The sequence below is a fragment of the Rhinoraja longicauda genome, chromosome 13, assembly GCF_053455715.1.
Source record: "Rhinoraja longicauda isolate Sanriku21f chromosome 13, sRhiLon1.1, whole genome shotgun sequence".
Classification (NCBI taxonomy): domain Eukaryota; kingdom Metazoa; phylum Chordata; class Chondrichthyes; order Rajiformes; family Arhynchobatidae; genus Rhinoraja; species Rhinoraja longicauda.
In genome coordinates this window covers 5,887,487-5,906,749 of record NC_135965.1, presented here as the reverse complement: position 1 = coordinate 5,906,749, position 19,263 = coordinate 5,887,487, and the positions used below count along the sequence as shown (strand labels likewise).

Genomic DNA, 19,263 nt, shown 5'->3' with positions numbered 1-19,263 from the left:
AGAGCTGGATAGAGCTCTTAAGGATAGCGGAGTGATGGGGTATGGGGAGAAGGCAGGAACGGGGTACTGATTGAGAGTGATCAGCCATGATCGCATTGAATGGCGGTGCTGGCTCGAAGGGCTGAATGGCCTACTCCTGCACCTATTGTCTATTGTCTATTGTCTATAGGGTTGCAACTGTTCTGTATTAGCCGGGACATCCTGTATTTTGGGCTAAATTGGTTTGTCCCGTACGGGATCACCCTTGTCCCATATTAGGCCCGGGGAGTCGCTGTAGGACCGGACGCTGTAGGCCCCGACACTATAGGCTCCGACGCTGAAGGTCCCGACAGGTTAGGTCCAGAAACTCTAGATTTCCGACATTTTAGCCCCGGACAGATTAGGTCCGTAGGCCCGGGCACCGCCTAACAGAGGTTGCGTAGCAGCCTCCACTCCCAGCCCGGGTGGCCGCCATTGGTGGAGCGGGAGCAAATGGCCGCTGGCTGGGTGAGGTCATGTGGGGCGTGGGGCACCTTGTCCCGTATTTGGGAGTGAGATAGTTGGCACCCCTAGCTGTGGAGGCCAAGTCAATGGATATTTCTAACGTGGAGATTGGCAGATTTTTGATTAGTACGGGTGTCAGGGGTTATGAGGAAAAGGCAGGAGAATGGGGTTGAGAGGAAAATATAAATTAGCCATGATTTAATAGCGGAGTAGACTCGATGGGCCAAAAGACATTATTCTGCTCCTAGAACTTATAAAGATGTGCTATGTTTAACTATTTTGCCCGCTAATCAAACAAATTTCATACCCGTTTAATAAGACAAGACATTTTATAGTTTTGTTTGCTGGGAGAAGATGGATCAGAATCTGCGCGCTGCACCATTGCAATTTCCAGATCATGTTCCCCATGGATTGAAGAACGTGTAGGAGATCCATTAACATTTTGTTCAATTTAAGTAGTTGCCAAGAAACACAAGGATATAAATTGCTGGAGTAACTCAGCAGGTCATGCAGCATCTCTGGAGAACACGGATCGGTGATGTTTTGGGTCGAGACCCTTCTAAAGATTAATTGTGGGGGAGAGGGCAAGATGAAAGCTGGAAAAGGGGAGAGGCAGGAGAGAGTGTAGCAAGTAATAGGTGGGCACAGGTGAGGCAGATGGTTGGAACAAAGGCAAGAGATAAGAACAGAAGGTGGGAGAGGGGTAGAAGGAGGGGGGGGGCATGTGGAGGGGAGAAATAGATGGGAAGGTGGGCCGCAAGGGAGGAAAGGGGGGAGGGAAGAGAGGATGGGAGGTGCAGGGGAGAAAAGGGGTAGGAGGAGGTTTGTGGGGAAGGGGGTCTCTTAAAATTGGAGAATTCAGAATTACCATTAGGAAACTTCATTTCAGACATGGGATGGAATCCCAGACCACCTCGACGATTTCCTATTTCAATCAGCTAGATCTTTACTGCCTCCTTCTCTGCTCTTCTGTCACCTGATTTTGGAATCTCAAACGTAAGCCCAGTTAATGGCCATATTTTTAGCAATTACGTCGGCACAGTGGCACAGGAGTGGAGTTGCTGCCTCACAGCACCAGAGGCCCAGTTTCGATCATGGCTTTGGGTGCTGTCTGCGCGGAGTTTGCAAGTTCTCCCCGTGACTGTGTCTCCGGGTGCTGCGGTTTCTTCTCACATCCCAAAGACGTGCAAATTTGCAGTTAATTGCGTTCGGTAAATTGCCCCTAGAGTGTCGCACGCAAAAGTGACATGACATAGAACTGGTGTGAACAGGTGATCGCTGGTCAGCATGAACCAGTTCACGCTGGGACCTGTTTCCATGCTGTATCTCTAAACTACATCTCGAATCTAAATGAAGACGGACAGGTTTGTAGGTTAATTGGCTTGGTAAAATGTTGTTTTTTTTTAAAATTGTCCCTCGTGTGTCTAGGGTAGTGTTAATGTGTGGGGATCGCTGGTCGGCGCGGACCCGGTGGGCCAAAAGGGCCTGTTTCCGCGCTGTACCTCTAAACTAAAAGAACATTATGTTTCTATACAATATTCATACCCCGTACAAACTAATTCTTCAAAGTATCACACAGATTTACACTTGCCGAAGTATCGTAGTATTGATTCACGTTGACACTAAAGCACACAGTCAGAGTTTTGAATATTGGAAGTGAAACATCATTGAAATAACACTGATGAAATCATTGAGTCACGGAGCCCAGAAACCAGTCCTTCCATCCACCAAGCCTGCACCAACACGTGAGCACCCATTCATTCATCTCAGGTAGACATAAAAAGCTGGAGTAACTCAGCGGGTCAGGCAGCATCTCTGGAGAGAAGGAACGCCCAGCGTTTCGAGGGTCTTGGGGAAAGGGAAATGAGAGATATAGACGATGATGTGGAGAGATCTATTCTCATGTCCTCTTGCTCTCTCTCCACTTTCCCATCAACTTTCCCCAGAGTTTCCTACTCTCTTGCACGCACACCTGAAGACAATTTGCAATGGCTAGCTAATCCATCAACCCGGTTCATTGGGAGGCAGCACATCTGGTTAGGGAGGAACTGCAGATGCTGGTTCATGGCCAGAAACGTCACCTTTTCCTTTTCCCCAGAGATGCTGCCTGACCTGTTGAGTTACTCCAGCATTTTGTGTCTATCTTCAGCAGATCTGTTTGCTGTGTTACTGTGCCCATTGCCCACTCACAGTTTCTGGGTAGTTTTAAGAAGTGATAATTTCACTCACGTACTGATACTTAGTTTATAAAAGCAATTTGTTTTGAACAGCATCTGCATTTGTTTCATGTGGTTACCAGAGAAACTTCTGATGGACACAGAATGCAATTGTCCACTGTTCCACTGTGCGGCAACAAACTGTAACATTTGCCATTTGCTTGAACTGCAAGACATATGAAACAACAATTTCTAGTCCTAACTATCTTACTGCAGAGATTTTTGACAATTTGACACCTGAAGGGAAAATTGAGTTAATTGAAATTACGTTAAGCAGGTTCCACAGTATGCACAAATATTAATATTTGCCCCAAATTCTACAAACCTTCAGACAATAATGGAAATCCTTCCATGAAATTACAAATAATTTAACACATGCTGTTGTTCATTCAAGCTTCAATGTGAAATTGTTCAAAGATACTTATGGACAATCACATGGTCATAAACTTGATGTCTGAGCAACAGGCCTCCCATTGAAACACTTTTTGGTGGCAATTAGTAAGTTGAAGTTGTGTCAACAAATTATCTATATTTCCCACTTACTCCAAACACGTCAAGGTGCAGTTGGGACTTCTGAGCACATCACAAAGCACTTCCACTCCAGTTTCCTCCGAGTAAGAGCCCATCATTCCAAAATCAAACGTCGACGTATTATTCAGCCTAAGCACGCAAATGCAGCAGGGAACAAATATTAATTGCTGACATTCTTTTAATGCTTTCAAATAGTTAATGTACTCTGTCACACTAAGATGGAAGTACAATAATACTAAGCAAACTATACCTTGAAATTCTGATCTGCCCAAATTCTGGTAACTTGGCTCTACTAGGTCCTGCCCTCGTGTGACCTCCCAAAACGCGCCACCTCGCTCCTATTTGCTTTAAACTCCATTAGCCATTCCTCAGCCCACTTGCCCAGTTGATCAAGAGCCTTCTGTAAATTTAAAATTTTTAAGTGATTTAGACAGCAGCAACCCAACGAAACGAAACAGTTGTAACAGTTTTGGACAGGGTAAAGTGCAAGTTGATCTATGCGTTGTGGCCATCCGGCTCAGCAGGACCGGTTCATAGCAGCTATGGCCCTGGGGATGAAGCTGTTCCTGAGTCTGGAGGTGCGGGCGTAGAAGGCCTTGTATCGTCTGCCCGATGGAAGGAGTTCGAACAGACTGTTGCAGGGGTGTGAAGAGTCTTTGTGGATGCTGGTGGCTTTTCTGAGGCATCGTGTGTTGTAGATGCCCTCTAAGTCTGGTAGCTGTGTTCCGATGGCCCTCTGAGCTCTATGGACTACCCGCTGTAGAGCTTTCCTTTCTGCCTCCGTGCAGCACAGGGATGCTATGCGTTAGGATGCTCTCTATGCTGCAGCGGTAGAAGGTCGTCAGCAGCTGTTGGGGTAGACCAGACTTTTTCAGTGTTCTTAAGTAGAACAGTCTTTGTTGTGCCTTCTTGACCAGCGCAGCAGTGTTATTGGACCATGTTAGGTCCTCCGAAATGTGAGTGCCCAGAAACTTGAAGCTGGACACTCTCTCCACACTGTCCCCGTTGATAGAGATCGGGGCGTATTCCCCGTTATGTGACCTACGGAAGTTGATGATCAGCTCCTTGGTCTTGGTGGTATTTAGGGACAGGTTGTTATCCGAGCACCAGTCCGCCAGGTTCTGCACATCCGCTCTATAGTTTGTTTCATCCCCGTTGGTGATCAGCCCGATCACCGTTGTGTCATCTGCAAACTTGACAATGGTGTTGGTGTCGAATGCAGGAACACAGTCGTGTGTGAAGAGGGAGTAGAGCATGGGGCTCAGATCACAGCCCTGTGGTGTGCCGGTACTCAGGGTGATAGTGGAGGACAGGTGCGGGCCCATTCTCACTGCCTGCGGTCGTTCCAGCAGGAAGTCCAGGATCCAGTCACATAATGACGAGCTGAGGCCTAGCTGGTGGAGTTTGGTGATGAGCTTGGTGGGGATGACCGTGTTGAAGGCAGAGCTATAGTCTATGAATAGCATCCTCACGTACGTGCCCTGTCTCTCTAGGTGAGTCAGGACAGTGTGAAGAGCCAAATGTGTAAGATTCAATCACCAGTGTACAAAAACATGCTGTCACAATTTAGCCCCTGTCTATCCAAATGCATATATATTTCATTCACAAGAGAGAAGGGAAGTTTCAGTAATAGCCTAGCGAGGTGTTTCAGCCATGTGAAAGTCAAGTTAGAAAAGTATTGCTGGTGAGTGCAATGGTTGTAAATGAGAGGAGAATAGTCATGAATAGTACAGAAGCTGTACAGAGGCTGTACAAATAGCCTTACAGAAGTGGCCTCAAGCTGTAGTGCAGTGCGCTACAGGGATACAGTATGTTTCCTCACGTTTGTCTTAGTCACTAACTGTTTTGCCTGAGTCTATGGTTTCGTAGAAACTTCTATTCCAGAGATTTGAGCACAAAAGCCTAGTTTCACTTTTTAACACAACATTGAGGGAATGGAAATGCAAATGTTCATTCTGCCTCTTGTGGAACATAAACAAAGTATCTCGCGATGAAGAGTAGGGAAGTTTTGCACTGGCTAATATTTATCATTCATGCAACATTGCTGAAAACAGATTGGCTGGTCATAATTGCACCGCTGTTTGTCGGAACTTGCTTGCTTGTTCCCGGCACGACAATATTCTTTGCCTGCCTTGTGGGGTTCCTTCTCATTTTAAGAGAGTAATATATCGTTAAGAAGCATCAGGAATTCCCGATATCCATGCCAGAGTCTGCACTGGAGTATTCATATACACAATGTAGCTGGGACATGGGCGAAGGGCCTGTTTCCACACTGTATCACTCTGTGACTCTGTGACTCTATGACAATGTGGCTTCAAGTACAGGTTGAAGGCTCACAATCCTCTGGTGAATGGCTCACCTCCTATCTCTCCAATCCTGTCTACCATCTCCAAGGCTCAGGAGTGTGATGAAGTACTCTCCACTTGCCTGAATGAGTGCAGCTTCAACAATACTCAGCAAGCTCAGCAGCATGTAGACCACATCAGCTCGTTTCATGGGCACCCCCCTGCACAACCATTCATTCACTCCATCACCGATACAAACTGAGTGACAGCAGTTTGTACTACCTGCTCCAACTCACCAGCACCTTCCAATCTACAACTCTACCAACTAGGAGGACAAGAGCAGCAACAAAGGGGTACAAAGGTAGAGTTGCTGGCTTGCAATGCTAACAGCGACAGACACCAGGGTTCGGTCCCGACTACGGGCGCTGTCTGTACAGAGTTTGTACGTTCTCCCCTTGACCGCGTGGGTTTTCTCCGAGATCTTCGATGTCCTCCCACACTCCAAAGGTGTACAGGAGTGTAGGTTAATTGGCTTGGTATGAACATAAATTGTCCCTTGTGTATAGGATGGCGTTAATATGCTGGTAGGCGCGGAGTCGGTGGGCCAAATTACTTGTTTTTGCACTGTATCTAAACTAAATTAAACTAAAGTAAAAGTATGGAGACATCACCTGGAAGTTGCCCTTCTAGTCACGCACCGCCCTGGCCTGGAAATATATTGCTGTTCCTTCACTGTCACTGGGTCAAAATCCAGGTGCTCTCTCCTTAAAATTATTGCCGATGAACTTACACCTCAAGGACTGCAGTGGTTGAAGCAGGCAGCCCCCCACCATCACTTCTCTGGGGTATTTAGGGATGGATAACTACATTCTGGCTCAGCCTCAGAAGCACACATCTTTTCAATTAATAAAAAAATGTCCTTCTGAGGTTAGCAATCAATTGATAGTGGGGCCAGCGGGGATAGTGGGGATAGATGGCCCCATCTAATTATATTAGACAATAGACAATAGGTGCTGGAGTAGGCCATTCGGCCCTTCGAGCCAGCACCACCATTCAATGTGATCATGGCTGATCATTCTCAATCAGTACCCCGTTCCTCCTTCTCCCCATACCCCCTGACTCCGCTATCCTTAAGAGCTCTATCTAGCTCTCTCTTGAATTTGCTAATGGTACTTTTCATCCCTTCATCCAAGTCATTAATGTATATTGTAAATAGCTGCGGTCCCAGCACCGAGCCTTGCGGTACCCCACTAGTTACTGCCTGCCATTCTGAAAGGGACCCGTTTATCCCCACTCTTTGCTTTCTGTCTGTCAACCAATTTTCTATCCATGTCAGTACCCTACCTCCAATACCATGTGCTCTAATTTTGCCCACTAATCTCCTATGTGGGTCCTTGTCGAAGGCTTTCTGAAAGTCGAGGTACATCACATCCACTGGCTCTCCCCAGTCAATTTTCCTAGTTATATCCTCAAAAAATTCCAGAAAATTAGTCAAGCATGATTTCCCTTTCGTAAATCCATGCTGACTCGGAACGATCCTGTTACTGCTATCCAAATGCTCCGCAATTTTGTCTTTTATAATTGACTCCAGCATCTTCCCCACCACTGATGTCAGACTAACTGGTCTATAATTTCCCGTTTTCTCTCGCCCTCCTTTCTTAAAAAGTGGGATAACATTATTCTTAGTCTTTCTCCAATTTGTCTTTCTCATTGTACTCATGTGATTGAGCACATGGCATCTGCACATGGTAGATTCAGATCGTAAAGTTGCCATAGAGTAATAATTGAATATTTATGATGTTCTCTCATATAATAAGGACGTACCCCAGTTTTTGTAACCTGCATCGTGAATCTTTCAGTGCCACGGACAGTATTCGCAAGCCTGCTTCACCCATTCTGTTGCTGCTCACGTTCAGCTCTTGCAACGTTCGGTTTGCCACGAGTACAGAAGCCAGCTCCTCCCAACTTCCAGTTGAGAGGTCATTGTTGCTCAAACTAAAGAGGACAAAATAAGTCAGCTTCTTTAAACTCAAAATTAAACTAACTATTCAGCATTCAGCGTCAAATCACATGACATTGACAAATATATTAAATAGAACTTTAAAATAAATTAAAATCCGATTCTCCATTGGATTTTGTCGCCAATGGCAAATGGCACTAGATGTTGCCCATATGCAATTAAAAGATATAAAACAAAAGAAAGAAAGCTTATGTAAAGCTTATGTAAAGAGGAAAAAAATAGTCAAGGCAAATGTGGGTCCCTTGAAGACAGAAGCAGAGGAATTTATTATGGGGAACAAGGAAATGGCAGACGAGTTGAACCGGTACTTTGGATCTGTCTTCACTAAGGAAGATACAAGCAATCTCCCAGATGTTCTAGTGGCCAGAGATCCTAGGGTGACGGAGGAACTGAAGGAAATCCACATTAGGCAGGAAATGGTGTTGGGTAGACTGATGGGACTGAAGGCTCATAAATCCCCAGGGCCTGATGGTCTGCATCCCAGAGTACTTAAGGAGGTGGTGCTAGAAATTGTGGATGCATTGGTGATCATTTTCCAATGTTCTATAGATTCAGGATCTGTTCCTGTGGATTGGAGGGTAGCTAATGTTGTCCCACTTTTTAAGAAAGGAGGGAGAGAGAAAACGAGAAATTATAGGCCAGTTAGTCTTGCATCAGTGGTGGGGAAGATGCTGGAGTCAATTATAAAAGACGAAATTGCGGAGCATTTGTATAGTAGTAACAGGATAATTCCGAGTCAGCATGGATTTTCGAAGGGGAAATCATGCTCGACTAATCTTCTGGAATTCTTTGAGGATGTAACTAGGAAAATTGACAGGGGAGAGCCGGTGGATGTGGTGTATCTCGACTTTCAGAAAGCCTTCGACAAGGTTCCACATAGGAGATTAGTGGGCAAAATTAGAGCACATGGTATTGGAGGTAGGGTACTGACATGGATAGAAAATTGGTTGACAGACAGAAAGCAAAAAGTGGGGATAAATGGGTCCCTTTCAGAATGGCAGGCAGTAACTAGTGGGGTACCGCAAGGCTCGGTGCTGGGACCACAGCTATTTACAATATACATTAATGACTTGGATGAAGGGATTAAAAGTACCATTAGCAAATTTGCAGATGATACAAAGCTGGGTGGTAGTGTGAACTGTGAGGAAGATGCTATGAGGTTGCAGGGTGACTTGGACAGGTTGTGTGAGTGGGCGGATGCATGGCAGATGCAGTTTAATGTGGATAAGTGTGAGGTTATCCACTTTGGTGGTAAGAATAGGAAGGCAGAGTATTATCTGAATGGTGTCAAGTTAGGAAAAGGGGGCGTTCAACGAGATCTGGGTGTCCTAGTGCATCCATCACTGAAAGGGAGCATGCAGGTTCAGCAGGCAGTGAAGAAAGCCAATGGAATGTTGGCCTTCATAACAAGAGGAATTGAGTATAGGAGCAAAGAGGTCCTTCTGCAGTTGTACAGGGCCCTAGTGAGACCGCACCTGGAGTACTGTGTGCAGTTTTGGTCTCCAAAATTTGAGGAAGGATATTCTTGCTATTGAGGGCGTGCAGTGTAGGTTTACTAGGTTAATTCCCGGAATGGCGGGACTGTCATATGTTGAAAAACTGGAGCGACTAGGCTTGTATACACTGGAATTTAGAAGGATGAGAGGGGATCTTATCGAAACGTATAAGATTATTAAGGGGTTGAACACGTTAGAGGCAGGAAACATGTTCCCAATTTTGGGGGAGTCCAGAACAAAGGGCCACAGTTTAAGAATAAGGGGTAGGCCATTTAGAACGGAGATAAGGAAAAACTTTTTCAGTCAAAGAGTTGTGAATCTGTGGAATTCTCTGCCTCAGAAGGCAGTGGAGGCCAATTCTCTGAATGCATTCAAGAGAGAGCTAGATAGAGCTCTTAAGGATAGCGGAGTCAGGGGGTATGGGGAGAAGGCAGGAACGGGGTACTGATTGAGAATGATCAGCCATGATCACATTGAATGGCGGTGCTGGCTCGAAGGGCTGAATGGCCTCCTCCTGCACCTATTGTCTATTGTCTATAGTGCACAACGAGAAAGGGGGTCCAATTGTTGCAAAGTTGTACATTCCAAATCTTCAGGGGACACCGTGAGATGAAGGTGCTCCTTGGAGTGGATGCTGAATGGGCTCAGAATTTTGAGTTAAGAATAACGGGATTTAATTAAATGGTAATTGGCTTAACAGGGGCAGATAGGTTTAGGCAATGCGCATGAAAACTGTAAGGAGGAATGTCTGCTCGAGACTTGTATAGAAGGAAGTTACCTTCAAAATTTGGCGTGTAATTTGCTGTGTTTGGAAACATTTGAAATCATACATGCAGTCTCTTTTACATACTTCAGACTCTGCATTCTGCATTCTGTATTCTTCAGTGCTGTAGACAATAAGCATATCCCTTTATCTCCCAGATGGTTATCGCAAAGGTTCACATTTCTCAGCATCCTATTACTGCTCACAATGATGGCCAGGGCCTCACAACATCTATGCGTGAGATCATTTCTTTCCAACCTGTGCAACAGGGAAAGGATAAACATTTTGCATCCCGAACAACTCATTCCAATTTCTGCAGCTCAGTAATACATTTTGATGCAGCATTTATAGGTCAAGTAGGGAGAAAGTCAATTGGCTTGCAACTTCCACTGTGCTCATTTTTTTGCTACGAATGTGTATGGCTTTCTGTGACATCTGTGGGCGTGGCTGCGTTCTGCAGCAGCGGCTCACCGGCAGTCTCTCTGTGTTTTTTGTTTTTTTTGTCTATTGTCATCGTTTAAATGTACGTTTTGATCTATTTTTAACTCTGTTTATGCGGGGGGTGGTGGGGGGTGGGGGAAACCTTTTTTTTCCAATCTCCTCCTCAACGGAGATGCGACCTTTATCGTGTCGTATCTCCGTTTGCGCTACGGCCTAACCCCGTGGAGTCGGCGGCCTCCAGCTGGAATCGACCTTGAAGACTCCGGTCGCAGGGCCTGGACTTACCATCTCGGAGGCTTCAGCCGTGGGCCCTGCAGACCGCAACATCGGGAGTTCGCAGGTCCCTGGCTGGCGACCGGCTTTCGGGAGCTCCAGCCGTAGCAGCTTCGACCGCCCCGGAATGCGAGGTTTGATTGACCCGCTCGCAGGCCCTTCATCGCTCTATGTGGCCTGGCCGCGGCACTTTCCATCGCCCGGTGGGGGTTCAGGACCTTCATCGGCCTGCTCGGCTCGGCTCTGGGATTTTCCATCGCCCGGTGGGGGCTTCAAAAGTCGGGAGCCTCGATCGCCTCGTGGCACCACGGGAGAAGAATGAGGAGGAGATAAGACTTTTCTTTGCCTTCCATCACAGTGAGGGTGTGCCTGGAGCAATCACTGTGATGGCTGTTTGTGTTAAAATTGTAATTGTGTGTCTTGTGTTCTTTATTGTTTACTGCCGGACCCTGACGTGAGAGGACGCTGGCGCTATTTGTTCGCCGCTTCTCCGTCAGGATAGTTCGTCTGTTTGTTTTTATGTCTTGACTGTTTTTGTAAAGCGTCTTTGAGCACTTGGAAAAGCGCTATAAAAAAATAAATGTTTATTATTATTATTATTATTTGTACATTCAACTAACCAACGACTCATTTTTGTTTTATAGCTATGGATGCCTGGGTAACATTGGTTAGGACCATTACTTGATGACTGAACATAAAAAATAATTAATTGATATTTTCTTTTATTATGGAACTCTGAAAATTTAGAAACAGGTTGATTATTACAATCGTCTCAATATAATACGTTCTGACTAACCAATGCTTTTCGTCCATAGGCCTGCAAATATAAGCATTTTTCAGTCATTTGTATTTTTAATTCATATCTCAAATACATCGAGTTCAGTGGCCAGAATCCAAAATATACTTTAATCCAGATACAGGACTGATTCAATACACCGGTATAAGTTGTATAAGGGACAAATTGGATGATGCATTTAGGTTTTCATTACTTACTCCAAATTTAGCAGTTTACAACCTGGACTCTTGATCACTTCAGATAATACTTTGACTCCAGAATCTCCTAAATTTGATCCATTCATCCTAAATGGAAACAAAGTACCAACAAGTTTGTAATCAAATTGCAATAGATTGCAAATTGAGATATAAGCTCCAAGTATTAATAAATACAGTTAGTTCCTCTGTTAAAAACAATTATTATTTTATGTACTGATCTACAGTCTCAAGAATCTAATTTTCATAAATTCATAAATGTTAGGAGCAGAATTATGCCAGTAAGCCCATCAAGTCTACTCCACCATTCAAACATGGCTGATCTCTCTTTTCCTCTCAACCCCATTCTCCTGCCTTCTCCCCATAACCCCTGACACCCGTACCAATCAAGAATCTGTCTATCTCTGCCTCAACAATGTCCATTGACTTGGACTCCACAGCCTTCTGAGGCAAAGAATTCCACAGATTCACCACCCTCTGACTAAAGAAATTCCTCCTCATCTCCTTCCTAAAGGAACGTCCTCTAATTCTGAGGCAATGACCTGGTCCTAGACTCTCCCACTAGTGGAAACATCCTCTTCACATCCACTCTATCCAGACCTTTATGACATTCCTTTGAAAAAATGTGGTGAGGATCTACAAGGTACATTTAACAACTAGGTATTAGTTGACGTAAAAACTAGGAAGATTTGTGTTGTATGTTATCAAGCACAGTAAACATTACAAGTGTAGCATTAATGTAATGTTACTGTTCTCTGTTATGAACACAAGTCATATTTTACAATTTAATGAAACTTAAAGTAATACAAATTAAATGCAAATGCTGACCTCAAATACCAATACAAAATCTATGACGAGATGTGTTAATAAAAACAGGAAATGCTGAAAACACTCAGGCAGCATCCATGGAGAGAGAAAAAGAGTTAATGTTTCAGGCCACTGAAGTTTTGTCAGAACTCAATTTGTCTTGTACATCAAGTGAGAATATATGTAACTACTAAATTATTGATAGAACAGTTAAAATGAATGCAGAAACGAAGGTAGCAAGAAATAATAAGTAAATGATCAGCTCTTGTTAGAGGCATGGGAATAAATAAAATAATAAAATATCAATGAACAACAGTGTGCAGGTTAGTGCCAATCAGAACAGGCAGCGTGAGGGTTTGAATGGAATTACACAAACATTTCAGATCACTTCAGATATTTTCATTCGTATTAGGATCACAATATCCTGTACATACTGGCATCTCTAAAAAGTTAATCATCACTCTTTCGTTTTCCATCTATGTGACATATGTGTTTATTATTCATGCATAATGTTCCTCCGGAGAGGATCCGGCAGCGTTAGTGGAGAGGGCGGTGCGGCGGTCGATGGTGGTGCCGACCGACAGACAAGGAAGGACCATGTGGAGTGAGGATGCTGCTGCCGGGGGAAGGAACAAAGGGGGACCCGGCATGGGGGGACTGCCGTGAGGGAGGGGGGGAAGAACAAAGGGGGACCTGGTGTGGGGGGACTGCCGTGAGGGAGGGGGGGAAGAACAAAGGGGGACCTGGTGTGGGGGGACTGCCATGAGGGAGGGGGGAAGAACAAAGGGGGGACCCAGCATGGGGGGACTGCCGTGAGGGAGGGGGGGGAAGAACAAAGGGGGACCCAGCATGGGGGGACTGCCGTGAGGGAGTGGGGGGTAAGAACAAAGGGGGACCCAGCGTGGGGGGATTTATAACTTTGTAAGTGCCCTTTATGGGCAACTATTTGCATACCTTGGGTATGCAAGCAAAGAATTTCACTGTGTCTTGTAATTCAAGTATTCAATTCAATACCAGCACCTTTTTGTGAACAAGAAAAGCACTCATAAAAAAATGATTTACAGAGTGAGGGCAGCAAGGAAGGAGTCTATACCAGTACTATGGAGGAGCAATCCAGCCAACCCCTCTCTACAACCCGCTCCCCAAAGCCCTGCAATGTCTTTCAGGAGAGGATTTCAGTGAAATGGAAGTGAACGACGGCATGAAAACTAACAGTGATGATACAACTAAATCTGAGCTTGACCAAATCTCAAAGTAAACATGTAGTATTGACATCAGGTCACATAAATCAACAGTTGAACTGTTGTAAGTTCACCCCGCCCTCTCCCCCCCCCCCCCCCCCCACAACTTCCACCACCACCACCGTATTATTACTATACAAAAATCACATGTGGCTTATTGAATGAAGCTTTTTTTAAGGGAACCATGTCTTACGTTAAACTTGTAAAAGAAGGCAGAACTGGAGCCAATCTGCGAAGACCGATGGAAGTTATTTTGCATTCAGATAAATTAAATGTCTCACTTTTCTGATCTGACATTTGCAAAACGAGGGCCAGTGCTGAACAATCATGGGGTGACAGAGTCTGATACGGAGCAGTCCCAGTGGCCAGCATCCTGCTAAACTGCACCACTAATGAATTATCATCTAATTCAATTAAACAAAGCAGAAGAGTGAGGCATTTTTCTGGAGGAATATCTTTCTGTAATTTTTGCTTCAAAAATTGAATGATCCTCGTTACCTCATCGTGCTGAATTTCACAACTTGTCATCAGCCCATTTAGACTTTGCTGGGTTGTTTTCGTCCCTAATCCACAAAGGAATCTGAGAAATAAGTCTAAGTGACCACTGGAACTTTTGATGGCTTCTTTACAGGCCCGTTTAAGTACATGGAAATAGCTGGGCTTCTCATGTCGATGTAGCACCTTTGCTTTGGTTGATGTCGTGAAAGGATTATATTTGGTGTTGTTAAAAGAAAGAAATACATGCAATGCAGCAAAGTATTCCTGTAGTGCTGCATGAACGAAAGAGAAGATTTTCTCTGCGTTATTTCCATTTTCCTTTCCAAACTCTCTGCAAAATCCACTCTCAACCATGGAGACATCAACGTTGTATGTTTTTAAAACATTCTCACCGAATTTATATGTTTGGCCTCTCAGCAAGTCAAATGACAATTTCCCCAGAGCCATGATGTGGCTTTGCTTTGACTTCATCATTCCAGCCAAGGTTTGCTTTGCACCTCTTAAATATGCCTGTCGACATTGCTGATGGGAAAGGGCGTGTGCCAGGAATTTGTTGAAGACAGGCGTGATTGCAATGGGCATGTAACCACTGGGCTCATGATGTGGAAATGACTTAAGTGCATCCTCCAGATAGCTTGAGATGACAGAACAGAACGCGGGCAGGTGGCATAGAAGGGATAAACTGCTTTCGTTCTTCACGACGGAAATCATTTTCTCTGCCAGGTGCCCATTTTCGTATTTCTTGCGAAAATACTCGACCTCCTCGTGTTCACGGAATCCTTGTATTTCAGTCAGTCTGTCAATAAAACAGGGAGGTATCTGACCCACGGCTGCTGGCCGGGTAGTTATCCAAACTGAAGAGGAAGGATGGATGTTGCCTCGGATTAGGTTCGAGAGCAAGGATTTGAGTGACCTCGGTTCACATTCGTCATAGCAAGCCAACTGGTTTTCAAAATCCAGAGTTTGTCTACTTTCATCCAGTCCATCGAAAATATATAAGCATTTGATTGACGTGCTTGAAAACATCTCTTTGCAAGACTGCATATGTGGATAGCAAAACTGGATCAGTTGCACCAGGCTTAGTGCCTTGTGTGGCAGCATATTGAGCTTATTGAATGGGAACATAAATATGAAATCAAATTCTGAGAGAATAGAACCTGCAGCCCAATCGTAAATTAATTTTTCGACACATGCAGTTTTGCCAATTCCTGCTATTCCTTTTGTAATGGTGGTTCTCAGAAGTCTATCCCCTCGGTTTGCTGGTTTTAAAATCTCTGAGCAGCTGAGAGGATGGACTGGCATGGGGTGTTCCCAGCCTTCCTGCTGCCAAGGTGGAGAATTGCCGTCAACAATCCATAGGTCTATAAACTTGTTCAATGCCACCTCTCCTCTGAGACACACACACATTTCCTTCAAGGCCTTGATGTGTGTTTCTTTGAGTTCCAGAAGAGCATCTCCTAAAATGGGAATCAGAGTCAGAAGGAAGAAATTACTGTAAAAATGGTTTGAAGCGCAGCTCATTAAAAATCTAGAAAAAGCCTGATGGTTCCTCTGAGATGCAATTCGCACCTCAAAAAATCCACCTTCTTTTCAAAGCAGCTAAACATTTAAACAGATAATCTAGAAATATAACGAAAGAAACAATATTTAATGAAGGGCATGATTATAAGCTTATAAGATGTATTATAAGTCCTTTGACTAAGATGTGAAACTTCAGATGCACTATCTAACCTAGAAAATAAGAACACTAATCAATGACATTGTTGTCAATATACTTTCCTCTCTCCCTCAAAAACTATATTCAAGAATATAGTATCCAATCCATATTCCTTTTCACTCCTCTCTGTTACTTTGCCCATATTGCCATTCAAATTAAAGTTGTTATCTGGAAAGTCATTAATAGTATCTTCAGGATACATTGCTTTGATCTTTATTAGATGGCATGAAATGCTGAATTTCATCATTTTAACTATGAAACTAAGTATCAAATGGTGAAAGAAACTTTCTGATTAACCCCCTCCGTAACTCCCTGGTCCACTCATCCCTTCCTACCCAAACCACCCCATCCCCGGGCACTTTCCCCTGCAACCGCACGAGATGCAACACCTGTCCCTTTACCTCCCCCCTCAACTCCATCCAAGGACCCAAACAGTCTTTCCAGGTGAGACTAAAGGTTCACCTGCACCTCCTCCAACCTCATCTATTGCATCCGCTGCTCTAGATGTCAACTTATTTACATCGGCGAAACCAAGCGCAGGCTCAGCGATCGCTTCGATCAACACCTGCGCTCGGTCCGCATTAACCAAACTGATCTCCCAGTGGCCGAGCACTTCAACTCCCCCTCCCATTCCCAGTCTGACCTTTCTGTCATGGGCCTCCTCCAGTGCCATAGTGAGGCTCACCGGAAATTGGAGGAACAGCACCTCATATTTCGCCTGGGCAGCTTGCAGCCCAGTGGTATGAACATCGACTTCTCCAACTTTAGGTAGTTCCTCTGTCCCTCTCTTCCCCTCCTCCTTCCCAGATCTCCCTCTATCTTCCTGTCTCCACCTATATCCTACCTTTGTCCTGCCCCCCTGACATCAGTCTGAAGAAGGGTCTCGACCCGAAACGTCACCCATTCCTTCTCTCCCGAGATGCTGCCTGACCTGCTGAGTTACTCTAGCATTTTGTGAATAAATACCTTCTGATTAATGGGACCAAATCAATCAAGGGCAATGTAAAATCCTGCAGATGTGAGATATCTGAAATAGAAACAACGTTTGCTGGATGGACCATGGGGCGAGAGAGGAGAGGGTGGATCTTTTGTGATGAGGACCTTTCAGAGATCATTCATCTAAAAGATATTGCCTGGAAAACTAAGTTTGTCTGTTTTTAATCCAATCAATAAATTGATGTTATTTTTGAATGATACAGGCAACAATTATCTATCATGTACCTCATGGTCCTATGTTCCTGGCAAGTAACGGGCAGTTTTTACCTCACAGAAACTTTCCTCAATCTCACTCCTAATCTATCTTCCTAATGACAGTTCTGAACATGGTGGCAGCATTGTTGTTATCCTCCCAGGTGTGACTTTTGAACCAGGGTGGGGGTGAATGTCAAGCATTGTCAAGTTGCTCTTGTTAGAACCATGTGGATATCTATGCCTAGAATTACTGGATTTTAAGTGAACTGAATATTTCATTGAACATGGAATCATAAGGCACAGATGTAACACTCCAGATGTCCCATTAAAACTATAGGCTGCTGCTTGGCAGTATCATAGAACATAGAAGATAGAAAGAGTACATCACAGAAACATGCCCTTCAGCCCACAGTGTCCCTGCCGAACCTGATGCTAAGTTAAACTGACCTCCACTGCACGCATGCAATCCATATCCCTCCATTCCATGCATGTCCATGCGCCTATCTAAATGCCTGTTATTAGGCACTGTCGACCTGCCTTCATTGCCACCCCTGGCAGTGTGTCACAGGCACCCACCATTCCAGTATCTGCAGTTCCTTGTGCCTACATTTACATCCAAGTTGTTTATGTATGTCACAAACAACTCAGCCGCGTCTTTATCAAAACGTCACTGCCTTCTGCACATGGAGTTGAGGACTCCCACACACCTGACTGTAGTACAGCTCCTTCACAGCTCCTGAGCTGGTTCTATGGAGGTGACTGCCATTGCCCTAGTCCCTGCAGCACCAGGCCACCATCTTAAGGTGGCATTCTGTTCGTGGGCATTTATTTCAGGCTAAATTCCAATACTACATGAAATTCTCCCTTGAATTCAAAATGTAGTGTGTAGAACCTTTAGAAGCCAAATCTCACTGTATGTTTTAATGAAACCCCTTCAGAAGCATTGTAGGCAGCAATGAAGGTACTAATTATCTCATAGATACACCAGATTAGATATCCTTACTTTTCTATCTAAGCTTAATCTTTTTAATGTAGTGGAGCATTTTAAACTTACCTTCCTCCATTATGTTGGGAAATCAGTTCTGCAGACAGGTACCAAATGTTCACTTTAAAAATAATCTTTTACAGAGTTATCCTTGGAGTCTAGAAAATAGGAAACTCATGGGCTCATTCTCCAAATATCTTCTATTGGTGGGTTAGTTGTGCCTGCTGCTTTTCAATGGACCTGTGACATTCAGATACGCACTGTTAGCAGATGAAGTTCCTGAACATTTGGCAATTTATAATATAATTGTCATCACAAATCACAACAAATGGTTAAAGATAACAAGAACCATAAAGCTAGCAGGATGAGATTGGCCATCAACGTGTCCAAAGTTCCTTGGCCTTTTCTTCAGTCAGAACATTCTTACAGGCCATCTTTATTCAGTCCATGCGGACTCTAAAGTTCCTGTTATTGCCCTATCCGTTTTTTATTTGCACTGGTTACTGTATTTGCACTAGTGAAGCTCCCTATACAATTAACCAATAAAACCATTCATTATAGTTGATTATTCTTTATGCCAAACTCTTTGGCACATACTGAGGTATGATGCAATCCTTAATTTATTATCTCTGCGAAATGAGCCTAGACCTGGACTAACACTCATTTGTTTAAAAAATACAGAGATTGAAAATTACTGCGATAGTTTTCTTCGTTGCAGGTAACTTGTCTGAACTGTTGGAAATTTGTCATCTGGAAGCCAATGATCGATCATCTGAGATCACATCTTCAATGGGACTGTTGCCACTGAACTCGAGATATTCAACGATGACATCTTGAGACAAGGTGTAAAAGAAAATGGTTGAAGAGTGAGTGATAAATAAGTTAAAGATTATCATGGAGCGTGAGGGGAGGCATGGTTTGACTTCAGGACTTGCTGGAGCTCAGGTTGCCTCGGGTTTGTGGTGACCGAGGCCAACATGTGCACTTGCAGGAGAATAGATTCACACTTAAAGCAAAAGTTACAGCAATGCAAAGATTCTGCGTGTCTGAGAATCCCACAGCTTCCAAACAGTCACAGACTCATGGCTGTCCCATTCTGAGGCACTGCCACCGCCAGGGAATCGATGCCTCTGCTGTTAGGCCTCTGCCGCTAGGCCTCTGCCGTTAGGCCTCTGCCGCAACTGGTGGTTGATCCTGAAGACCCGAGTAATCAGCCTGAAAGTTCACAAATGATAGAAAATAATACATGATAGCAAAGCTATGGTTATTTGCTTTGGAATCGAAGGTTAAGGGGAGACTTGAATGAGATGTATAAAATTATGGTGG

At 44.3% G+C, this 19,263-nt stretch overlaps 1 protein-coding gene across 1 annotated transcript in view; it reads right to left on the bottom strand.

Moving 5' to 3' along the window:
- Positions 1–18,016, bottom strand: part of LOC144599352 (NACHT, LRR and PYD domains-containing protein 12-like) — a 31,719-nt gene extending 13,703 nt beyond the window's left edge. Inside the window, exons 1-6 of the mRNA XM_078410144.1 lie at positions 18,007–18,016; positions 13,740–15,501; positions 11,502–11,588; positions 9,882–10,052; positions 7,340–7,510; positions 3,243–3,359 (exon numbers count right to left, since the gene is read on the bottom strand). Of these exons, the coding sequence (XP_078266270.1) occupies positions 3,243–3,359; positions 7,340–7,510; positions 9,882–10,052; positions 11,502–11,588; positions 13,740–15,501; positions 18,007–18,016 (2,318 nt within the window). The remainder of the gene's footprint in view (positions 1–3,242; positions 3,360–7,339; positions 7,511–9,881; positions 10,053–11,501; positions 11,589–13,739; positions 15,502–18,006) is intronic.
- Positions 18,017–19,263: the final 1,247 nt, after the last annotated feature.